This window comes from Anopheles coluzzii, chromosome 2 (assembly GCF_943734685.1).
Source record: "Anopheles coluzzii chromosome 2, AcolN3, whole genome shotgun sequence".
Classification (NCBI taxonomy): Eukaryota; Metazoa; Arthropoda; class Insecta; order Diptera; family Culicidae; genus Anopheles; species Anopheles coluzzii.
The window spans coordinates 100,978,422-100,999,118 of NC_064670.1; the positions used below are offsets into that span (position 1 = coordinate 100,978,422).

The window sequence follows — 20,697 nt, forward strand, 5'->3', positions numbered from 1 at the left end:
TTTCAGCTTCAAGAAGGGCCTTGCTCGGTACTACACACTCATGATCCATTTATTTTATCCGCAAATGTTCGTTACGCGCCGCGTTTTGGGGGCACCACGTCGCCATCATGTCTGTGGGTGTGTGTGTGTGTGTGTGTTTGGAGTGTTTGGCGGCGACGGTGCCCGATCTTTCCATTTCTCTCTTGAATAATCCTAATTCATTCACAACTTATCTTCGTAAACGTTCACTGTTTCGTCAAGCGAGGAATCGGGGAGAAGAGGGGGGACGACAGATGGGTGAAAAAGGGGGCGAGGGGGCATACGATCGTACTATCCGATCGTACGCAAAAGTCGACTAATTTCTAACGTGCATTTAATAGAGCAAAAAAAAAAAAAAAAAACAAAACAAAACTCAATTCAACGCGATTTGCTAACGAATCTAATTGGAAATGAATTCGTACACAAAACAAAAAACTAACACGAGACACGTGTTCGTCGCTCGTGAGGCAAATGCACTCAGAAGCCTTTTTACGTTTTTTCAGAGAAAGGGAGAAAATGGGTTGGAAGTTTTGCTTCTATTTTCTATGCTTCACTTTTCTTCGCTCACATTGTTTCGATCATCTGCTTGCGCAATCATTCTAGATTCACTTTTCCTAGAGAACATCATTCTTTTCGTACCGCGTTCTTCCAACGTTAAGCGCTATCACAATCACACCAAGGACAAAAGTGGAAGAAAAAGTAAAAAAAAAAAAACTAAAATGGAAGAACTATTGTGAAAAACGTGATCAACACACGTCAGTGTGGAGAGTAAAAATCAAAAACAGAAAATTATATGAAAATAATACAATAACACGCTGTGGTTGTGAAAGTCAAATCTAACAACCAATCAGTCAGTGGAGACGCAAAAACAACGGGACAATGAAAACAAACAAAACACAAACCACAAATACAGACACAACAGACGAATCTGTGCATTTTGTGGGAAATGATTTGAAAATAGGGGGAAAACTAAGGGAGAGCGCTGTGGAGGGGCTAGTTGGATGGGGGGGGGGGAAGAGTCCTTCGAAAAATCCTACTTAACATACTAAACACACTAAAAACTAACCTTATCAAGCTAGCGCGTGCGGGTATCCGCGGGTCGCGGCATTTACTGACTCTCTACACACACTCTGCCGGCTGGCGGGCTTTTCGAGCTTTCCTGTGTATGTGTGTGTGTGTGTGTATGTGTGTGTTGCTTTAAATTTTCTACTCATTCTTCTCTTGCCGTTTTCTTCCACTATCCAATAATAAGCCCAGTGTGTGTGTTTTTCCCCTCGTTTCGAACGCTTTCCTTTGCTAATTACTTCTTCCACGTCCAACCTGCACACAGTACGACACAAAAAGCACAGAAAAAGACGGTCCCCGAGGAGTGTGTGGTGAGGGGTGTGTTGTTCTTTTTTTTCTTCTTCTTCTCATTCGCTCCCTTCCTCTCTCTCTCCCCCGCTTTCATTGGGATTTGCATCAATTTGCTTCTGCAGTAAATCGTTCGTTCTACGAGACTAAAATATAAACTAGTTTCTTACGCTTTCAGCTTCCGCCGCCGGAGTTTCGTTCGCAACGTCGCACCTGCCGGCGCGGCGGCGATATCCGTCTGTCCGGCCCGTTCTCGCGCAAATTTCAAATATTCCCCTGTCCCCTATACGTGTTTAACCTTACGCTAACTGTTCCTGCTCCACTGTTTCGTTCCGTACCTCCCAAAAAACAAAACAAAACAAAACAAAAAAAATCCCAGAGCTTCGCCGTTTTTCGCTCCTCTCACGCTTTTTAACGCGACATTCTTTTTTTTTTCTTTTTTTAAATTAACAAAGACACAAAAACACATTTTCCACACATTGGAATGGAAAACACAGAAAAAAGGGAAAAAAGGGCAATAAAGGAGAGGGCAAAACAAGAAAAACAATAAATTAAAATTAACTCTACTAAAACTCGGGCGACGCATTTTTCCCACAAACTGCACAGGGAAGGGCAGACAGAACCAATCCAGCTTTCCAGTTTGGAAGGGGGGGGGGGGGGGAGGGCGGATGATATTTTGGGGATTTTTTTCATAAATTTCCGTTGGAAGGGTGGTTAGCTCCCGGGGAAACCATAACGCACACTTACTCCGCTGGAAGCGATCAATCTGTGTATAATCTACACCAACTCCTCTTGAGCGGTGACGATGATGATGATGATGATGATGGGCATTAGAACAAAGCCTAACCGTTCCTTTTTCTTTGGATGATCGTTTAAAGATCGCGTGGCTTCAGTTTCGTTGCGCACTCTACAGTCGCGCGTGCGATTAAGACAGTCTTTTATGCGCGCACAACAATCAACTACTCCAGAGCAAGCAAGCATTGCTCTGAGCTTCCACCACCGTGCCCCTCGCGAGAGCACAGCAGTAGCCATGTGCACCGGTTCAAATTCAAAAGCCGTTTTACATCGTGCTTATGGCACGGGGGCCACTCAACACGAAGTGGCGGCGAAACAACACCTCTTCGCCATCTCGCTAGCGTGCCCACAGTTTCGCATGTCGAGAGTAGCATCGGGGACAGGGACAACAAGCGCAGTTTTGAGTTAGTTATTCAGTCATTACGCGGGTGTCGGATCGTGTCGTTTTGTCACACGATCTTACATCCATCAAATTGCTGCTTAGCAAGATGATTCGTGCGGGAGGGGGGGTTCGTATCTTGTCGCGCGTTTAGTTGCGCTGCTTTTTTTTTCATTCGTTTAGTTTCATTTCGTTTTCGTAGTGCGCGCTTGTGCGCGGTGTTTGCGGTAAGCAGGTTCAAACCGCGCACCGGTTGCGCGTGGCATCGTGTTTTGAGGTATCTTCATTTATTTGGCCTACCTTTCTGCGCGCAATAAAAAAAAAGAGGTGAAGGGAACGGAAGCGTTCTTTACCTCTTTCGTTAGAGCGTTTCTTTCGCGTGGCACCCTCAGTCCCGGACAATTACGCGCGGCTGCTGTGGCTCAGTGTGGCTTTCTCCAATGTTATCCCTTTTCGATTGAACGGCGCATCGTCTCGTTTGGTAAATGCGTCCTTCACACATACCCCTAGCAGTTGATCTGCTACGATCAACGTCTGCTGCCCTAATACTACCTTCAATCATTAGCTCGCACGCGCGTGTGTGTGTGTGATGTGTTTGTTCTTGCTACGTCAAGTCATTCTCATTTCGTGGAAATGATGATATCTACTACGTATGCGGTGCTCTTGCCTGCTTCGTCGCTAGCCATGATCGGTGTACATGATCCTCACGGGGGAGGGAGGGTATTTTTGCGACCCTCGCGATCATCTTCGCTCTTTCGATTCTTCCAATGTGTGAAAAAAACAAACAAACAAAAAACGCACTTTTCAAATAAACTGCCCTAAAAGAAACACGCGATCGAGTGGTTGCGTTGCTGCTGTTGCGGCTGCTGGGCAACTTTGTTCATCGTTTCCTCTCTTTCTCTTTCTCTCTCTCTCTCTTTAGATCGTGTTTCAGCATTTCAAAGTTGGCGATGGTGATGGTTGGGTGGTTGTAGTGGTTGGTGGTGGTGGTGGTGGTTGTGTCTTGGCTACGGGAGGGCGGCGGCGGCTGCTGGCTGGCCTCTTCCTGTGGGTGTGATCTTTACGCGCGGCACCGGCAAGATCTACTTCGGTGCGTGCTGATACTGCGTGGTGTACGCTTCGTCCGGCGAGGCGGCCGTGCTCGCCTGCTCCGTGTCGCCCATCTGCAGCGTGTGGATGACCGACGTCGGATGGGTCGGATAGTACGGATAGGCTGTCGGGCTGATGTACTGCTGCTGCGGGAGAGATAGGATCGGCTGGAAGAGTACGGAAGTGGAGCAGTGGATTGAATTAGTTTAAAGCAAGAACTAGCAGTCAACTAAAAAAAAAACCCATACCGAGGAGCCAATCTGCAGTGTTGCCAGCTGGGGCATCATGCCGTACTGGACGGCGGCTGGATTATCACTGGACATGATCATCGAGACGCCACGGGGCTGCACCGGTGTCACACCGTCCGTCTTGTACGGTGTGCCGACGCTCAGGTGCGAAGCAGGAACCTGAACGTATTGCTGCCGAGCGGAGAGACAGAGAGAGAGAGAGAAGGTTCACATGAAATGCACGCGCTCAAATGCACCCCGCGCCCCATTTGCCCTCGCCTCGCTTACCCTTACCTGCTCCTCAACGGGGGCAATCGCCTGCGTCATCATGTAGCTCGGCACCCACTGGGAGCCGGGCACGGCGTAGCTGCCCATCTGCGGCGTGCTGAACCCTCTGTACGGCATGTTGATGTGCGTGCCGACGTTCACGCCGATGCCGTTCTGCTGCATGTTCGGATCGTAGGTGACCGGGATGCCTTCGGCTCCCTCGCGCCAGGTTCGCGTGTTCGGGTCCGGGCTCTTGAACGGGTTCTTCTTCTTCGACCCACCGTCGGCGAACTTCACCAGCAGCGGTTCCTTCGCGTTCGGCAGCAGCGTGCCGTTGAAAATCTGTATAATCTGCTCACACTTGTCCCGTGATTCCATTCGCGCAAAACCGACACCTGGAAGAAAGAAGAGATGTTAGTGAGGTTATCTCTCTCTCTCTCTCGTTGCGTGTACACGCCCTTACCTTTCGACTGCGCATTCTGATCGCGCAGAATTCGGGTCGAGATGACCTGGCCGTACTTGGACAGCAGATTCTCCACGTCCGTCTCTTTGTAGTTCAAGGGAAGATTCGCGATGTACAGATTGGTAGGATCCTGCTCCTGTTGCTGCTCAGCCGGCACCACCATCGCGGGGTCCAGCGATTCCGTGCGCAAAGTGTTTCACATGATTCATGACAGATAATTGTCGCGGGGTTGGATATTGATGTGGGTGTGTGTGTGTGTGTGTGTGTGTGTGTGTGTGCAAACGGATGGATGTATTTTGTGCATTTAAGGGAGCATTTTTAGGTGTTTCATCACCACACAACACAAAAACAAATGAAAGGGCATGAGGGGGGAGGGAGAGAGAAGAAAATTCATTAGTATGCTTTTGCGTTGAGATGTTGTGCCTGCGCGAAGCTCTTTCTCTCTCTCACTATCTTTCTGTCTCTTTCTTTCTCTCTCTCTGGTTCTTTTTCTAAGGAGTTTCTCTGCTGTTTCTCGTTTTCTTGTTCTTGTGGAGTAGGCGAAATTGGAATGGTCTTTACTTTTCTTAACTAACAAAAAACTAAAAAAAACGAACGATCTTTTTTAGTTTGATAAGAGCACGAAAAGAAAGATAGAAGAAAAGGGGTTGGCGGAATGGGTTGTCGAAGTGGCGCACGTTTTTGTTGTTTTTTTGTTGGACGGACAGAGACAGTAATCAAAACGAATTTGTCGGACAAAAGGTACAAACACACGCGCACGTGGACTTTGCTGGAGGGGGGGTGGGGGGGGGGGGCGGACGATGTGACCAAGACACCGATCAAGACACTGGAATGCTGGACAGTGTACTTGTAGACAACTCAGTTTCACTATTGGGACATGGTACATGGAGGCAACAGCAACGGGACAGCAAGGGGTCAGCGAGGTCATGGTGAGGATTTTGAAGATACGATTACGATACACAGCAAACAGTCGATCAGAGCAAAGTCTTCAAAGAGGACGACAATTTTAGAGCATTTAAGCAATACACGGAGAGCAACGCTCTTGAACGCTTGCATGATTGACGAACGGACTCGGGGAGTCCTTGGCGCGGATGTGTGATTTTGTATGAGAACCAAGCGGGCGCCGCACAACAATAATGTGAGATGAGTCAACACAAGGGAAGGAGTCACATCTAAACGGAGATCGCATAGTTCAGAAACATCCAGATTTTGAGCAACACTAGATATAGGAGACGAGCCTAGATTTGGGTTTTTTATGGGTAGTTTTTTATGGCAAAAGTAGCAAAACGCGTACACATTATTACAGTCGACACCTGACACACGGACACCACCGGGAGTCGGAGAACTAGCCTCGGAGAAACGGAGAACTCTGAACAAATGTATGTGTGAGCGTGTGAAGAAAAATGAACCAAATCTGCCTATAATGCCTACGTTCCTTGCGTTCGAAACTCTGGTATTACTGTTCTTAAAATTGGTATAAATGGTGTATAATTGGCCGGCTCACTATGCACGTTTTTGTTTGGTTTGTTTTTTTTTTTTACTTTTGGTTGGTTGGTTGGAAAAATGGTAATTAGATAAATGTATATGTATATATATAGATACATGATAGCAAACAAAATGCCACTAAGAGCTAGGTTGAAAAAGAGAGAGAGCGCTAGTTTTTACAAAAGTTGTGGGGTTTCTGTATTGGTTAAGCTTATAATGATTAAAAACAAACAACAAAAGGGCCGAGCATATTATTATTATTATACAGAGAGAAAATGAGTGTTGTAGTTGTTTTTTTTTTGTTTGGTGAGATAAATAGATAGTAGTTTTTTTTAGTAGTAGTGGTAGTATTTACTATACAAACAAAGTACAGCTTATTTACGATGTAGTAGCAAAAGGGGGGCTTCTTTTTTATCCGCTCGCAACACTCTCTATGACTAGGGGGGGGCTAGGTACTCATTATTACTGTCGCTGTAATTTGCACAGCGCTAAAGAGCTAGCTTATTTTTTTAACTTTACTTTCAAATCTGATTCTAGCTAAAGATAAAACTCTGAAGTTGTAAACGAAATGAACGAATGTCTATTTTACTAGAAAGGCAAAAAAAAGAACTGTAGCAAAACAGAATAAAAAACACATCACTATAAAGAGCTATTCAAAGCAACACTACGGTAACAGTCGGTAACCCTATCTCTTCGAGTGGATTCACTTGTTTTTTCCTCTGATGATAGCAAAATGGAAACGAAAAACTAAACTTTAAACTGTCAAATTGAACACAAGCACATGTGCGACCGAATTAAACACATAAGTATGCATGTTTGTGTGTAGTTGTGTTGCACGGATGTCACGGATTAGCGGGCGCATTTGCACAGACAGCAGAGCGATTACGATACAACCATCATCGTAGTAGGCACAATGCTTGAGATTTTGCAGGGCGGCAGCGAGCGCATATCATTCTTTCCGTGTGTTTACAAAATGTTTGTGTGTGTGTTTTTTTTTTAATTGTGAATAGTGAAATTTTACATACAGTTAGCATTCTATTAGAAACTGGTTAATACTCTGATGTGCTTTGCAATTCATTGTAATACTTTGTAGATGCTCATTTGCTCGAATTGTTTTTTGTTTAGTAAGATAACGAGAGAATCAGTAATCAGGTCGCGGTTTTGCAAGCGAAACACGAGCCGTTTGGTTTTGGATTTTTTTACAGAGATGTGTTAACTGTACACTGTAGCGGGTATGTAGATTGTTTTCTTTTCGATTTTTGTAAAAGAGATTCGAATTTCCTTTTAGAAGCTTTGGACACATATGTACAACCATTTTGGCTAGAAGCTCGATGTTTTCGATCAGCTTTCATACGACTGAACTAGATATGCGATAAAAACGAAATACGACAAAAACTGTCAAACTCGGTATCGGTACCACTAAGCGCTAAGCTAAGTAGAGGAATAGAGAGAGAGAGAGTATGAAAAGCACTTCTGTGTTGGATATACTAGGCAGCGTACGGGGGGAAGAACCCAACAAAGGGAACAAAGGAGGAGAGTGATCAACCTTGGTTGAACTTTACATTGTACACGTGAAACATTACATACTAGCTATACCGGGGGATTGGATTCTTAAGTACAGACACACTGCTGCTGGACGTAGGGATGGATTGCTTGCTTCTTGGAAACATATTGCGATAGTAATTGGAGCAGCTTCCTTTGAGCAACGGGTGAACATGGTTTTACTCCCTTTTCATTGACAAAGCTTTTTATGGGAAATAAGCTAAGAGAGAAAAAAAAAACATGATTTGGATGCTCCTTTTTTATTTGATCGCTCTACCCTATTAATACCATCATTCGTGCGTTCGTGGTGTGTCATTCGTGTTGCACATAAACCCGCCCATAGCATAAAAGAGGGATGCACATAATCCATCCCTGCCAGGAAAAAAAGGGGTAAGACTAAGCTTTCCCGGGTAATGCAGGTTCCGGTGGGGAGTGGTGGTGGTTAAACTGTTGACAAACCGATTTTCCGTTTTACTGCCCCCGGCTGTGTTTGTGTTTCGGTGTATTGTTTTGTCTTTTCAATTTGATCGTCCCAACAATTCACGGAGCGGTAAAATTGATAAATAAACCCGCTGGTGCGATGATGTGGAAACCGTCAAGCAGTGTGGAAACGCGGGGAAGGGTTTAAGCTTAAGCCGGAAGGTTTTCATCCTCAGCTTGCCCTGATTATCCTTTGTGAAGCGCAACGCGTTAAATAAACCTGTCCATATAGCACGTGAGGCAGGAATATGTAAAAGGGTGGGTGGGTGTACACCCCGCCGGTCGTGGTGGGTAGTTTATCTGCAGTTTATTGCCAACTTTACTGGGCATTACATACTATTATTACACACCAATGTTGTGTCCAGGTTGGACGTGTAACGGGAAACCGAGTCGGTAGAAAAGCAACAACCCAACATACACACCCGGGCAAAGCAAAGATGCAAATCGTGTAATTTTTTATCGTTTGCTCGTAAAATGATTACGACTAGAGCCGCTGGGGCTGGCTGGGAAAGAGGGGAAGAAATGAGGAGTTGCATCATCGGATTCTTTTTGCACAGGGGCGAGGATTCCATAAATCTTTCTATTACTTTGCCTTTTTTTTGCGCGCTTTATTATGGCGTCGTGTATAGTTATTGTGTAGCTCCCCATGTGGGGGCGCTGCTGTACCGTACCCCCCCGTACGGGTGTGGCAATTATTACTTTTTCTAATTATAACACGTAGCTAGGCTAGAGATGTTTGCTGTCATAATGTGGCAAAAGCACCCACAATACCAATGTTATTAAATAATAAGCTATTTCCTTGAATTTAATATAACTTGACTGCCAGTTCAGATAAGATTTGAACTTAGGACCTTTGGTATACAAGGCCGAGCATTTTGCATGACACTAGGAGGTGTACTGCTAAACACTGCAAGAGATAGGTTCTAAATGCAAAATCATGAAGGTCTATCGTGATTTTGTTTCTCTACAGGTGCACCCTAGTAGTTTTCAAAACATTAGTAGTGCCAGCTTACCAGAGTCCTACAGTTCCATTTTAAGTGTAGATACCTCGTTGAGGGAGGCAATTAATACTATCCCTGATAATCTTCGCTGGATGACAATTCCCAACATTTTTGTGGAAAGACATGGCCAACCAAATGTAAACCATTTTTACACTGACGGATCCTCATCAGAGCAGGGCATTGGTTTTGGTGTATATAACACGTGTACCGAAGCATATTTTAAATTACGCCAACCATGCTCAGTTTATGTAGCGGAGCTCGCCGCAATCTTTTATGCCTTACTGTTGATAAGTGCATGCCCTCCGGATCAGTATGTAATTTTTTCAGACAGCCTAAGTGCTCTTGAAGCATTAAAATCCGTGAAGGCTATTAAGAGCCCAGACTATTTTGTAAAAGAAATTCTAAAAGTCCTAAGCTCCTTGTTTGAAAAATCGTTTCGAATATCCCTGGTATGGTTGCCTGCTCATTGCGGCATCTTAGGAAACGAGAAAGCAGACCATTTGGCCAAGAAGGGTGCTTCGGAAGGGTCTTTTTACGATAGACCTATCCTCCCTCACGAGTTCTTACGAGCCCCACAAGCTTTCTGCATTGCACGCTGGCAGGGCTTGTGGGACACGGATGAACTTGGGAGGTTCCTGTACTCGATCTCTCCTAGAGTTTCTTTGAAACCTTGGTTCCGCGACATCTCTGGAGAGCGTGCATTCATTCGAATGATGTCTAGACTTAGGTCTAATCATTTCGCATTGGGCGCACATCTCCAGCGTATAGGACAGGTCGACACAAAAGCATGTGGCTGCGGCCTTGGATTTCACGACATAGACCATCTTCTATGGTCTTGCGTGGAATACGAGGCTGCACGACCCACTTTGTTGGATGCAGTCGAAAAACTGGGAAGATCTCCTGGTGTTCCCATCCGGGATATACTAGCTGGGTCAGACTGGAGCCTTCTAAGGATCATCTTTGAGTTCTGCAGGGCTAACGGATTAACTGTGTAATATTCCTATAACAGAGCTATTGTGGCTGGCTGTGTATTGGTTGGTCGTTGTCGTTGTCATGCACTCTCACGCCGATGGCATGGATCGCGGGGTGCTATGGAGGGACTTGCTCCCTCGTAGCATCTTCGCGGTTTTTGGCAGCGGGGTGCGGTCATGTATCATCGTCGTGCGGCTTGCTCTTGCATGGCTGGCTGAATGAGTTATGTATCCCACTCCCACTCCATCTGTTTGTCTTTGTGCTACATGTTGTAAATCGCTAGTTTGCTTGTGATAAATGACTGTACGTATGAATGAATGAATGAATGAGCGTGGTTTGTATGGATCTTGGGTCAGCTACAGCTTGAGACAGAAGGTCTTTGCATGGACGAAGTCCTTGTAAAGATAAACTCTTCAAAAAGAGTTCCGCGAGAGTTCTCAAAGCACCTCAACTCTGCTACCAGAGGCAAGAATGCAGAATGATGCAAACTAACCATCCCAAAGAGCCCTGGAATATGGATTGGATTAAGACCCCTGCAATGCCCACGGACAAGAGCGGACTACTTCAACGGACAAGAACGAACCAGAAGAATTCGAGCAAGCCTTGGAAAATTTCTTTTCCACAGGATAATGACGAAGCATATGATCTCGACCTCTGCCCCCTCTTATTGGACCACTCGACAAGGACAAGGATCGGATTTTGACAGCAACGTCCGAGCACACCCGGGATATGGTGCCCTCCTAAAGCTGCGAGAAGGAAATGTCTCGCAACAGTCGTGTATTAAAGATTAAACTGAATTTATATGTACTCTAATTTTAAGCAATACGGCAAAGCCGTCCCTACTGAATAAAAAAAAAAAAGGAGGTGTACTGCTAGGTGTAAGGATAAAATGCCACTTAAACTCACGACATCCAACATTGCCGGCTTTCAGATCTAGTTCTGGAGCTGAATCTGGACAATGATAGTTATTGCTTGCAAATATTCTCCAAAGGATACAACAAGGATCGCTTTTTAAGTGAAACTATCTTCTAAAAGTACTCCAAATTTGATGAACGATTGTACTCTTCTACACACAAGCAAAACCCCCCCTACACGATAGTGAAACTTTTACTGAAACACAAGCGCTAAACTATGATCGGCGGGACGGGGCTTGAACGGCGGGGATTGAAAGGATTTGCAGCATTTTCTAGTTCACAAAACAGGGCAACAGGATTACGACGACTACTGGCAAACTAGGACAAACTACAACGTTCGGGCGACGTACGGATGATTGGACGGAATCAGCGAGGAGCGAATCTCAAGATGTACGGGAAGCAACAATCGTAGATCGGTAAACGGAACACAAACAAACAACACTAGAGTAGACCGCAGCACAACTGATTGGGGAAACACGGGTGATGGGAGTTTGGGAGTCTGTTTTTTTTGTTGGTGTTGTTCATTGAACCACGGGACGGAACTCACTAGCAGGTGAAACATTATTTATATACTATATTTATAACAAGAAGTAGTAGTAGTTGAAGTAGTAGAAGAAGAAGAAGAAGTAACGAGAAAAACAAAAACCACAAACACACAACACTATCTCTGTCCGCTATGGTTCAAACACAAAATTTGCGCTCGCACTGCGTTCGATTCCATCCCCCCGACTAATGACGATGGGGGCGACAGATGACGCAGCAGAGACGCACTAAAAGAGACACTATGGTTTTTTTTTATAATATATATGAAACTCCTCTCAGGTGTAAACACAACAAAACTTCAAACCTCTATTCTATATGGCACTAATGTTGGATCGCTATTTTTGGGCAGGTCAGAGCTATTACGGGTGGGACGGACTGGGGGACGGTTTGGGGTATTCGCTTATCAACATATCTCGACTAATGGCAACAAACCAAGTTTGGAGGGGGGGGGGATTTTCGACGGTGTTGGATACTCGGTTCGAAGCTCGGTACCGCTCTATTCTAAAAGAGGCAAAGGGACACGTGGAGTATCGGGAGAGGAAGCGGGAGTCGGAAGATGTTTTAAACACTCATTTCTATCAAAAAACAAACACACTCACACACGCATACACTCATACACACTCTAGTGTCAATTGAGAAAACAGGTAAGGAGACGCGTTACTACTACGACCTCCCCGTCTGTCGTCCCGGTAAGTGTCAACCGGGCACTTACCGGGTTTTCCAGGAGTTCTCATAACTGTGAGACACTTTATTGACTCCTTCTTACGTGAAATGAACTTAATGTAATGGGAATTGGACTCTATAGCACACTGGTTGGACAAATCCAGTTGGAATTCCAAAGAGCCTGTCTTAAAAGGGTGCCATAGAGTCCAATTTCCATCATATGAAGCTCACTTCCAATAGGAAAGAATCAAGGAAGTGTGCCACAACTATGAGAACCCTTGGAAAACCCTTTATGCAGTCCTATGTGGCGTGGATTGGTATGTACGTATGTGTGTGTGTGGAGTGTGCTGTAGGAAAATCCCTCCTACCGTGTGTCGTTTGTTTTGGAATTTTCAGTTTAAAAATTGTCTGAAGTACGCTCCCAACTCTCTAACACGTCATTGATCTTAGGGCGAAATTAAAACAAATGGAAGGATATCGCACAAAACAATACAAGAAAAAAAAATTAACAACAAAACAATCCAAACAAGATGAATGAGATGTAGAAAAGAGATGTCTTGGGGGATGTGGGGGGTTTTTGAGTCAAAACGTCAAAACTGCAGTATCTCTCGCGCACATGTTTCCAAAAAAAAGGGCAAGAAAACAACGAAACAATCTACATAATTGGTTAGTACTTTGGGGGTTCGGGGGAGAGAGTACACGTTAGTGGGGATAGTAGTAGTACGATAGAGTAGTGTAGTATTAACAGTAGAGTGCACACACACTGTTATCTGCAGCAGGTAGCTTGCACACACACACACACATGCTAATAGCACAGGGTTCGTTAGTGTGAGACTGAAATTAAGCTACTTCGATTCAATGGTTGAAGTACAACAGTAGTAGTAGTAGTAGTAGCCCATGCCCAGAGTAACTTGGTTAGTATGTGGTGCGTATATATGACATTGTTGAGGGGTTGGATGTCGTGCCAATTCACATTGTAGTGTGTATGTGTTTTTTGTACAAAATCGCACATTTCAGTCGATTGTTCTCTGTTAGAACGTGGAAGTAGGTACGTGTTTGTATGTGTTTTATGTTTTCTGTTTGATGTGTATTGCCTCGTTTGTTGCATTGGATTACCCATTAAGTGTGTAAGTTTTTTTTTGGTGTGTGTAATTGTGTGGGGCATTTTGTGGGAATGGTAATGGCAAAAAAGGATGGATCAAAAACCATCCAACAGAGTGGGAAAGAATCAGAAGCATACTTGGGAAATTGTTGTTTTTTGTTTTGTCCCAAGCTGCTTCTTATTGCAATGCTGGTTCAACAGTGTGTTTGAAAGAAAAAAAAAAGGTTCATGAACTTTGACCCCATTAGTTTGCCCTCGCAGGCGTGCTTTAGGTTCGGTGGTTGGGGGGCACAGGCAAGAGGTACACCGTTGAGTGGGTGTGTATTGCAATTTCATTGAAGTGTAATATTAATTATTAACTCGTTTAAACTTCCTTCTACCTCCTTTCCAAAAGAGAGAAAGAGAGAGAGGGAGCACGATATGAATTCTGCAAAAGAAAAGGGCAAGGGCGAGACAGTATAACAACAACAGCAAAAAAAAAGCAACGAGCATTTTCATCACCTAGGAGAAATTGGTTAAACATAATCAACGGAAAGCCTTTCCGGCTTTATACACGGCAGGCATGGTATAGGCGTTGGCGTTCGCGTTATACACACGGCAGGCAAGTTTAGTTGGGTTTGTGTAACAGCGCGTGTGTGTGGGGAAAAGTAGAAGTAGAAGTAGCACACAAAAAAGAGCTCCAAGAAGGACCAGAGAGACTGCGTGCACCGGAAGTTTCCTGTGGGTGTATAGCGACAGCAAACCCTAAACAAAAAAAATGGTAGGGAAACTTTTTCTCCACTTTTCCAGCCAGCCACCATACCGTGTTTGTTGAGGACCTTGGGGGGGGGGGGGGGGGGGGGTTGTCTTTTTTGCGCTCTTATTGAAAGTTTTTCCCCCAAAATCACGACGGCTAGCCGGACGGATTCCAGGCCGTTGGGAGGTGCTTTTGGCTCGTACTTTTTGTTTGGCTTTTGCTTCTTTTCTCCCTTTAAGTTGGGCTGTTTGTTGTTTTTGTTGTGTCTCGCAATGAGATGAGAGTGAAAATTAGCTTTACGAATAAAGCATTCAAATCCCCTTTTGGGGGATTCCGTTTTCAGACGGGGATCGTTCGCTTCGTTCGGCAACCTTCGGGTGTGATTTTTGTTACGGGATAGTAGTTTTTTGTTCGTTTGTTTGTTTGAATTAGCTTTTTTTGCTGATTTGTTGTTGCAGTTACCGGGTGAGGGGGGGGGATGAAGTACGGTTAAAGGATAAAGCCGTAATCCGCATGAAGACGGATACGGGCCGCTTCGAAACGTAATAAGAAGAAAGGAAGAAGGCATGAAACGTGAACACGTAAAATTGGGTGTTTTGTTTTAAAGGGGGAAAAGTAGAAAACGAAGAAAAACTTTACACTTCGCACAAACAAGAAGAGATTTTTTTTGCTTCAAAAACATACAACTCAAACAATACGAATAGTAAAATGTGAAAAAAAATCGATAAATGACAATTGATGTCAGATGTACCTTATAGAATGCAAAAAACACACAACACCAAACCGTTGAACCAAAGAAACAAACAAAAATAGTGTGAGAAAAAAAAACACACACAAAAGTAATCAATAGAACACAACAGTAATGGGTGTAAAATCCATTGGCGGGATATATTAAGTCACTGACGTTGTCGGTCCGTTTGGCTAATTGGTGGGATTGCCTATATTTAGTCAATAGTACACACACACACACACACACACACACACACACAAGCCGTCTGCATGTCCTCGTCCATGACAGTTGGTGTTGATGCGTGTTGATAGTGTGCATGCGTATGTCAGTGTGAGAAGGTTTAGTAGAGTAAGGTCTCTCTTCTAACCATGTTCCCGTGTTACTCTGTGTGTGTGGTTAGAGTTTTGTATCTGTGTGTGTGTGTGTGTGAGTTTGGTTGTTTAGCTAGAGAAACGGGCTCGTCTTTTCACAAGAGAGAAAAACCGGGGGTAAAGAGGGCGGGCAGAGTAGTTGTGGAAGGGAAGGAAAGGCCTGTGGCAGGGGTAGGGGGAGGGGGAGGGGAAAGTGTAAGTATTACTTGCATGCAAACAAACGTACAATGGCCGGCCTATGTAGCACCCAGATACCCACTTTGGCCATCTGAGCTTGGATGCCCTTCGCTTGAAGCCCTTTGACGGCGCCCTCGGCACAGGACGGCGACTCGAAGTCAACAAATCCGTATCCTGGATTTGTTTGTCGTTCGGCAATCGTTGATAGGTTGGTTGGTTGGGGCGCACCCGACCAGGATGAAAAGAGAGAATGCAGAAGAAAGCGGACAAAAAGAAAGGAAGAAATTAATGAAAATCATCGATCGTAGCGCGCGTATGGGGTAGAGGTGGATTGGTTGGTGGTGTTTGGAGTTTGTCCGGGGGAAGCCACATTTGTTGGCAAATTGGTGGAACGTTTTCCATTTGCTGTTTGTGTTTCATTTTCAATCCTTCTGCACTGTGTGCAGATCTCGAAGGTAGGAAAAGGAAGACTTGTGCGGACATTAATTTGCTACACCACTCTCTCCGCTTTTTGCACCATTAACCGAACACATTAGACCTTACCTTTACACTTGTTTGTTGTTTTATCTAATATTGCCTTTGTAGAGATGATGTTTCCATACCTGCAATCGAAAAAAAAGGAAAAAATATATTAGTGATTGAAATAAACGATTGAAAACGTGAAAATCCTTGCAAATGTTTGTCAAAAATATAATGAATTCATTCGCCATTTCGTGCAATTTATTCCAAGCCGGTGAAAAAAAACACACATACACACAACGTGATAAATATATTTTGCTACCGGAAGCGGAAAAAAGAAGCAAGCCAAATCTGTGCGCCTGTGTGTTCGTGATCTCCAATAACGATCGGACAATAATTAATGGCAAACAGTTTTCGATTGCTGCTGGCCCCGTCCTCTCTTCCTTCTTCTTCTGCGCCAACACTCACACTCATTATCGTTAACCGTTCGTCCGTCCGCCGGTCATTGACTAACACACACGTACGCTGGCCACGGTGGCACTTTCCGAGCGGCGAAGCGTTAATTTTTTCACCACACGGGATAGCTTTTTTCCCTCTCGGTAGGGACAATTTGCTATAGTAGCCGTGTTCTCTTTTTTAATATGTGGAAAAAAACAAAGAGCACAAATAAATAAACCAAAAATCTCCGGGACATAAAAACGGTTCCACACACACACACACGCGGAACCGTAACCACGTGAGGTGTTTTGTTGGTGGGGGAGAATGCATTGGGCGAAGAAAAAAAAAGGATTCAGCTGCTCACATACACACATTCCTTGGGAGAGGGGGAGGGAGAGGAAAAGCCCTATCAACGAGGGAAAGGGACACAATGAATGGGAAATTAATTTTGGAACGATGTACTTGAAAGTGTAAACAATTTCCGGGCAGCAAGAACCACGTGGAGAGCTCGGAACCCCCCCCCCCTGCGAGAGACCACTGTGGGAAAACTCGTTAGCGCGCACACTGCTGTGCAACGGTGTGTGTCCTTTTGGTCGCGGCGTGTGCTAAGGTACAATAGCAAACAAAAAGTTCCACCCGGCAGAGCGGCTAGCGGGATCCGAGGAGGGTCCGATAATTAAGCGTATCCTATTTCGATGCAATGGTAGTGGTCACCGTAGTAGCGAGTGTGGTGTGGGTGGAAGCATTCGGTGCCCGCTCGGGTGTCCGTGCTTAAGGGACCATAAACCCTCCACCCAACGGGCCAAACACATAATCATTGTGTGCTCTCCTCGGTGTGCACAACACAGCACAGCAGAGAGGGAGAACAACAACAAAAAAAAACAAACCAACCACCTCCCAAGCACACAATAGCCCAACATAAAACCCCCCGAACCGGACGTCGAACAAAGTGCAAAAGTGCAGCAGCAGTGCATTAGAAAATAAGGCGCAAAAAAAAAAACAGGATTAAAAAACAAAACGAAAAAGTCGCAGAAAAGGTACAAGCAAAATAAATGTACCGTCAAGGCAGGATTTGTTTCACGGGAGGGGGGCGGCAGACAGAAATTCAACAAAACAGCGGTAACAGCACCGTTGAAAAATAATGCAAATTAGCGAGCAGACTGCAGCAGCAGAAGCAGCAAAAAGCAGCAGTCTGAGAACCAGAACCAAACAATAAACAATTCAACGGTATTCAAAGGGGTTGAGTAGAAGAAAGCTCCCTGTTTCGGCGAAAGAAAAACCCCAACAGGATGACTAATGAACGGGTAGTCGTCCGAGAATGATGATTCGTTGGCCCCCGTTGGCCCCTTTTACGGGTCAGGGTGGGGAGGAAGGGACGAAGGAGGACGAATAAGCTCTTCCTGTCTGTTAACGAAAGGCGTTGAAATGCCATTTGAATAAATGTCGCTATTTAGAAATTTGTATTTTTAATTTAAGACATAGCACTACTAAGCATGGAAGAAATATTATGGACTAATATGTAAATGAGTCAGATTAAGTGAATTTAACGTTATTGCTAATTAGTTTCATTCCACGTTTGCTCACGTTACGGTAGAAAGACTGCAAGTTATTTGTTTGCAGGCATAAAGAAGCTTAGGGTTATGAAATGAGATAAACATTCATTCTTTAGAAGTGATCTTCTCTTATTAGTAACTTATAATTTTCCCGCTAGATGGCGTATGCATTAATGGTTTGAGGAAGCAAAGGCATTAAACTTGTCGTGAAATATAACAACGCTATACTGATAATTTTCGATCTTTCTGATGTATCTGTTGTCAAATCGAACTAGGCAACACATTTCTTGCATCAACCGCCCTCCAACCGAAGCTTATCGATAACTTGTTTATTGATCTTTTTCTCTGCTTCTAAACGTTCAGTACGTAGGACGTAGGGACGGAACGTTATTGGTTTCGCATGACACAGCACACACCAAACCAAGAAGTGCCGAGTGCCAGCCTCGCCAGCTAATTATAGCCGTCATTCAGTGAGCTTCCGGGAAGGTCCAGCATCCTCCAGCGCACGTCCCATTACTTGAATTCAGCGGGGCAGCGGACACCACGGACACCACCCCAAACGTCTTGCGAACGAACCTTACCGCTTCCCAATCATTTATCGCAAGTGACAGCAGGAAATATGAGGGCGGATGTGAAGGTCCTTTTGGGTGTCGCAAACCTGTAGTAACCTTCACAGCCAAGGTTCAACAAATTACACCGGAGTTTTGGTTGAACAATGTATGTCTGCATGTGTGCGCTTCTATTAAGACTTTTCGTTCGTGACTTATAGCATTACTCTTCCCGCGGTTGCATTTAACGCGTGCTGGAATAAATTGTGAGAAATTCGGGAAAGAATCCGAACTGATTGGTGGAAGAGGGGTCTGTCCAGGGTCTAGAACGTGTCTAGAAAAATCCCTCCCATCGCCAGGATCAATTACAGCACCGGAAACATGCATTGACGACGGTAAACATTGCTCACTTATCATCGTGTCGGCTTGGTAATGACTTTTGCCGAAAAGTGGCCCAGCCCTTAGCCCAATTCATCTTTGCCACTTCACTAAGGTAATGGGGCTGAAGCATTATGAAGCGCTACATCGCACAACCATCATGCAACGTCCACCCTTCCGTCCCACAATTCGATCAAAATGTACTGCGAAGCATAATAATGAAGTTTTACCAAATTAATGCCAACGCTAGCACAGAGCAGGGCCAGAGCAGCAAAGCAGAGGGCTAGGCGTGCGCGCGTGAGTCGACTGTTTGAACAACCGGGCAGGCAACAGCCGAACAAAAAAGGGACGCTAAGGCGTCCCCATCATCAATAAGAATCGGCAGATTCTTGGCAGAATATTAAGACCGGTCATGCCGGTGGTTGGTGGCAGGAAACGGGAAGACAATAAATAGAAAAAAATGGATAACAGATCCTTTATTGAACGGTTTTTAGTGATTTGGGCCATGGTTCATATTTCTAGCGCTTAGACGAATTTCCAGAGGACGAGGAGTGTGAAATATTAGATGAAATTTCCTGTCACCTACCACCTCGGGGGATAATAGGAGCGTTACAACACGCTGCGCATACATTTGCTCTCTCCTCTGATTCTCGTAGCCTTTTTGGCAAATTTCCCAGAAATTCGCGCGCCGCTCGTTTATCGGCCCTTCTCCACTGCAGCAGCCGGTGGAGCGGACGATGTACATATTGGTGAAATGTAATGAACGCGACCAAGGATACGCACACATACACGTAGCGAGTTGAGCGAATGGCACGGGCTAGAGTCGAGTGAATAGCAACATAGCAGCAGTGGCAGCAGTAACACCAAGAGCATCAGCAAAACCATCGCATAATTTCCATGCTTCGCATGAATAAAAGATTGATTGTGGGATTTGTGGGCATTCAGCAGCAGTAGCACAACGCACACAATCACTCTTCTCTTGCTCCCTTTGGTCGCGCTTTGGTGTCCTTTTTGGAGGATGCGAGGATGTTTCACAATTTCAGCGACAGCAGAGCGCGCGACGAGCGGAGGGCAAAAATTAACGGCCAAAAAACACAGTAACGGCTCGTTGCTTTTTGGGAGTGGGAGCCAACGAGACAGAGTGTGTGATGAAGAGGCAGAAAGAACAAGAAGAAAACTCATTTAGAGTTATTGTTCCATCCCGGGTTGGGGCTCTGGGAGGCAGACTGAAGAGTCGGAGCTCCGGAACTCCGGAGCTCTCCTAAACTGTTCCGATTGCACCCAGTGCCATCGTACCGGAAATCCGTACAATTGCCAAAGCCCTGCAAACCAAGAGACACAGGAGGAAGCATTTTGGGAAGAGGGCAAATAGAGTGGTAGCAATCTCATCTCCACACTATAGAGTGAGATTGAGCCCAGCCGCAGAATGGTTTGGATGTTGTGGAGGATGGTGGCACACACACACATTAGCGTTGGATAGTAACTAGCGGAAGGGGCTAGTGCTGGGGCTGCCACTCGTAAAGTGTGGCAGAATTGATGACATTTATGCGCAATCATTCGAGACGCGTGAGCTTTTGCGCTTGGCGGTGGTCTTTCTATGGTGGTTTACGGGCGATGAATGGCGATGCCTTTTTGGAAAGCGTTGTGGGAGGGATGTGGATGCTGATGGTGGGGGGTAGTGGTAGTGGTGAGCTTAGTGAAGCTAAACCACTTAACCCTCACAGTTAAAGTTACACAGTGCGTGGTTTGTGGATTTGGCGGGGTCGTGTGATATTAAAATTAGTGAAACGATGAGTTTGATTTTATGATGATAGTGACAGGGTTGAGCATTTGAGTATCGAGTATTGAAATTTGTTCATTATTTCGCATTAAAAAACATTTTATTTAAGGATACTTTCTGTGAGCATTACTTGTAGCAATGGAACATTTGTTAAAGCTCAAGCAAGATCCTTCCACGAATCTGTAACAACTTTACCGAAAAAAAAGGCTTAAACCTTCCGTTCCTTCCAAGAAA

General features: G+C 44.9%; 1 protein-coding gene across 13 annotated transcripts in view; it reads right to left on the reverse strand.

The window, feature by feature from the left end:
• The window catches only part of LOC120961640 (protein alan shepard), a 195,496-nt gene continuing 174,799 nt past the window's right edge, over positions 1-20,697 (reverse strand). For 11 of the 13 annotated variants that reach the window (XM_040385535.2, XM_040385542.2, XM_040385540.2 and 8 more), the window contains 6 exons: positions 15,851-15,909; positions 15,357-15,481; positions 4,592-4,733; positions 4,150-4,523; positions 3,883-4,053; positions 1-3,801 (listed from right to left, as the gene is read on the reverse strand). In XM_040385535.2, the coding sequence (XP_040241469.2) occupies positions 3,628-3,801; positions 3,883-4,053; positions 4,150-4,523; positions 4,592-4,733; positions 15,357-15,481; positions 15,851-15,909 (1,045 nt within the window). In that variant the 3' untranslated portion in view covers positions 1-3,627. The remainder of the gene's footprint in view (positions 3,802-3,882; positions 4,054-4,149; positions 4,524-4,591; positions 4,734-15,356; positions 15,482-15,850; positions 15,910-20,697) is intronic. The other 2 variants (XM_040385538.2, XM_040385537.2) reach the window with 2 other exon arrangements.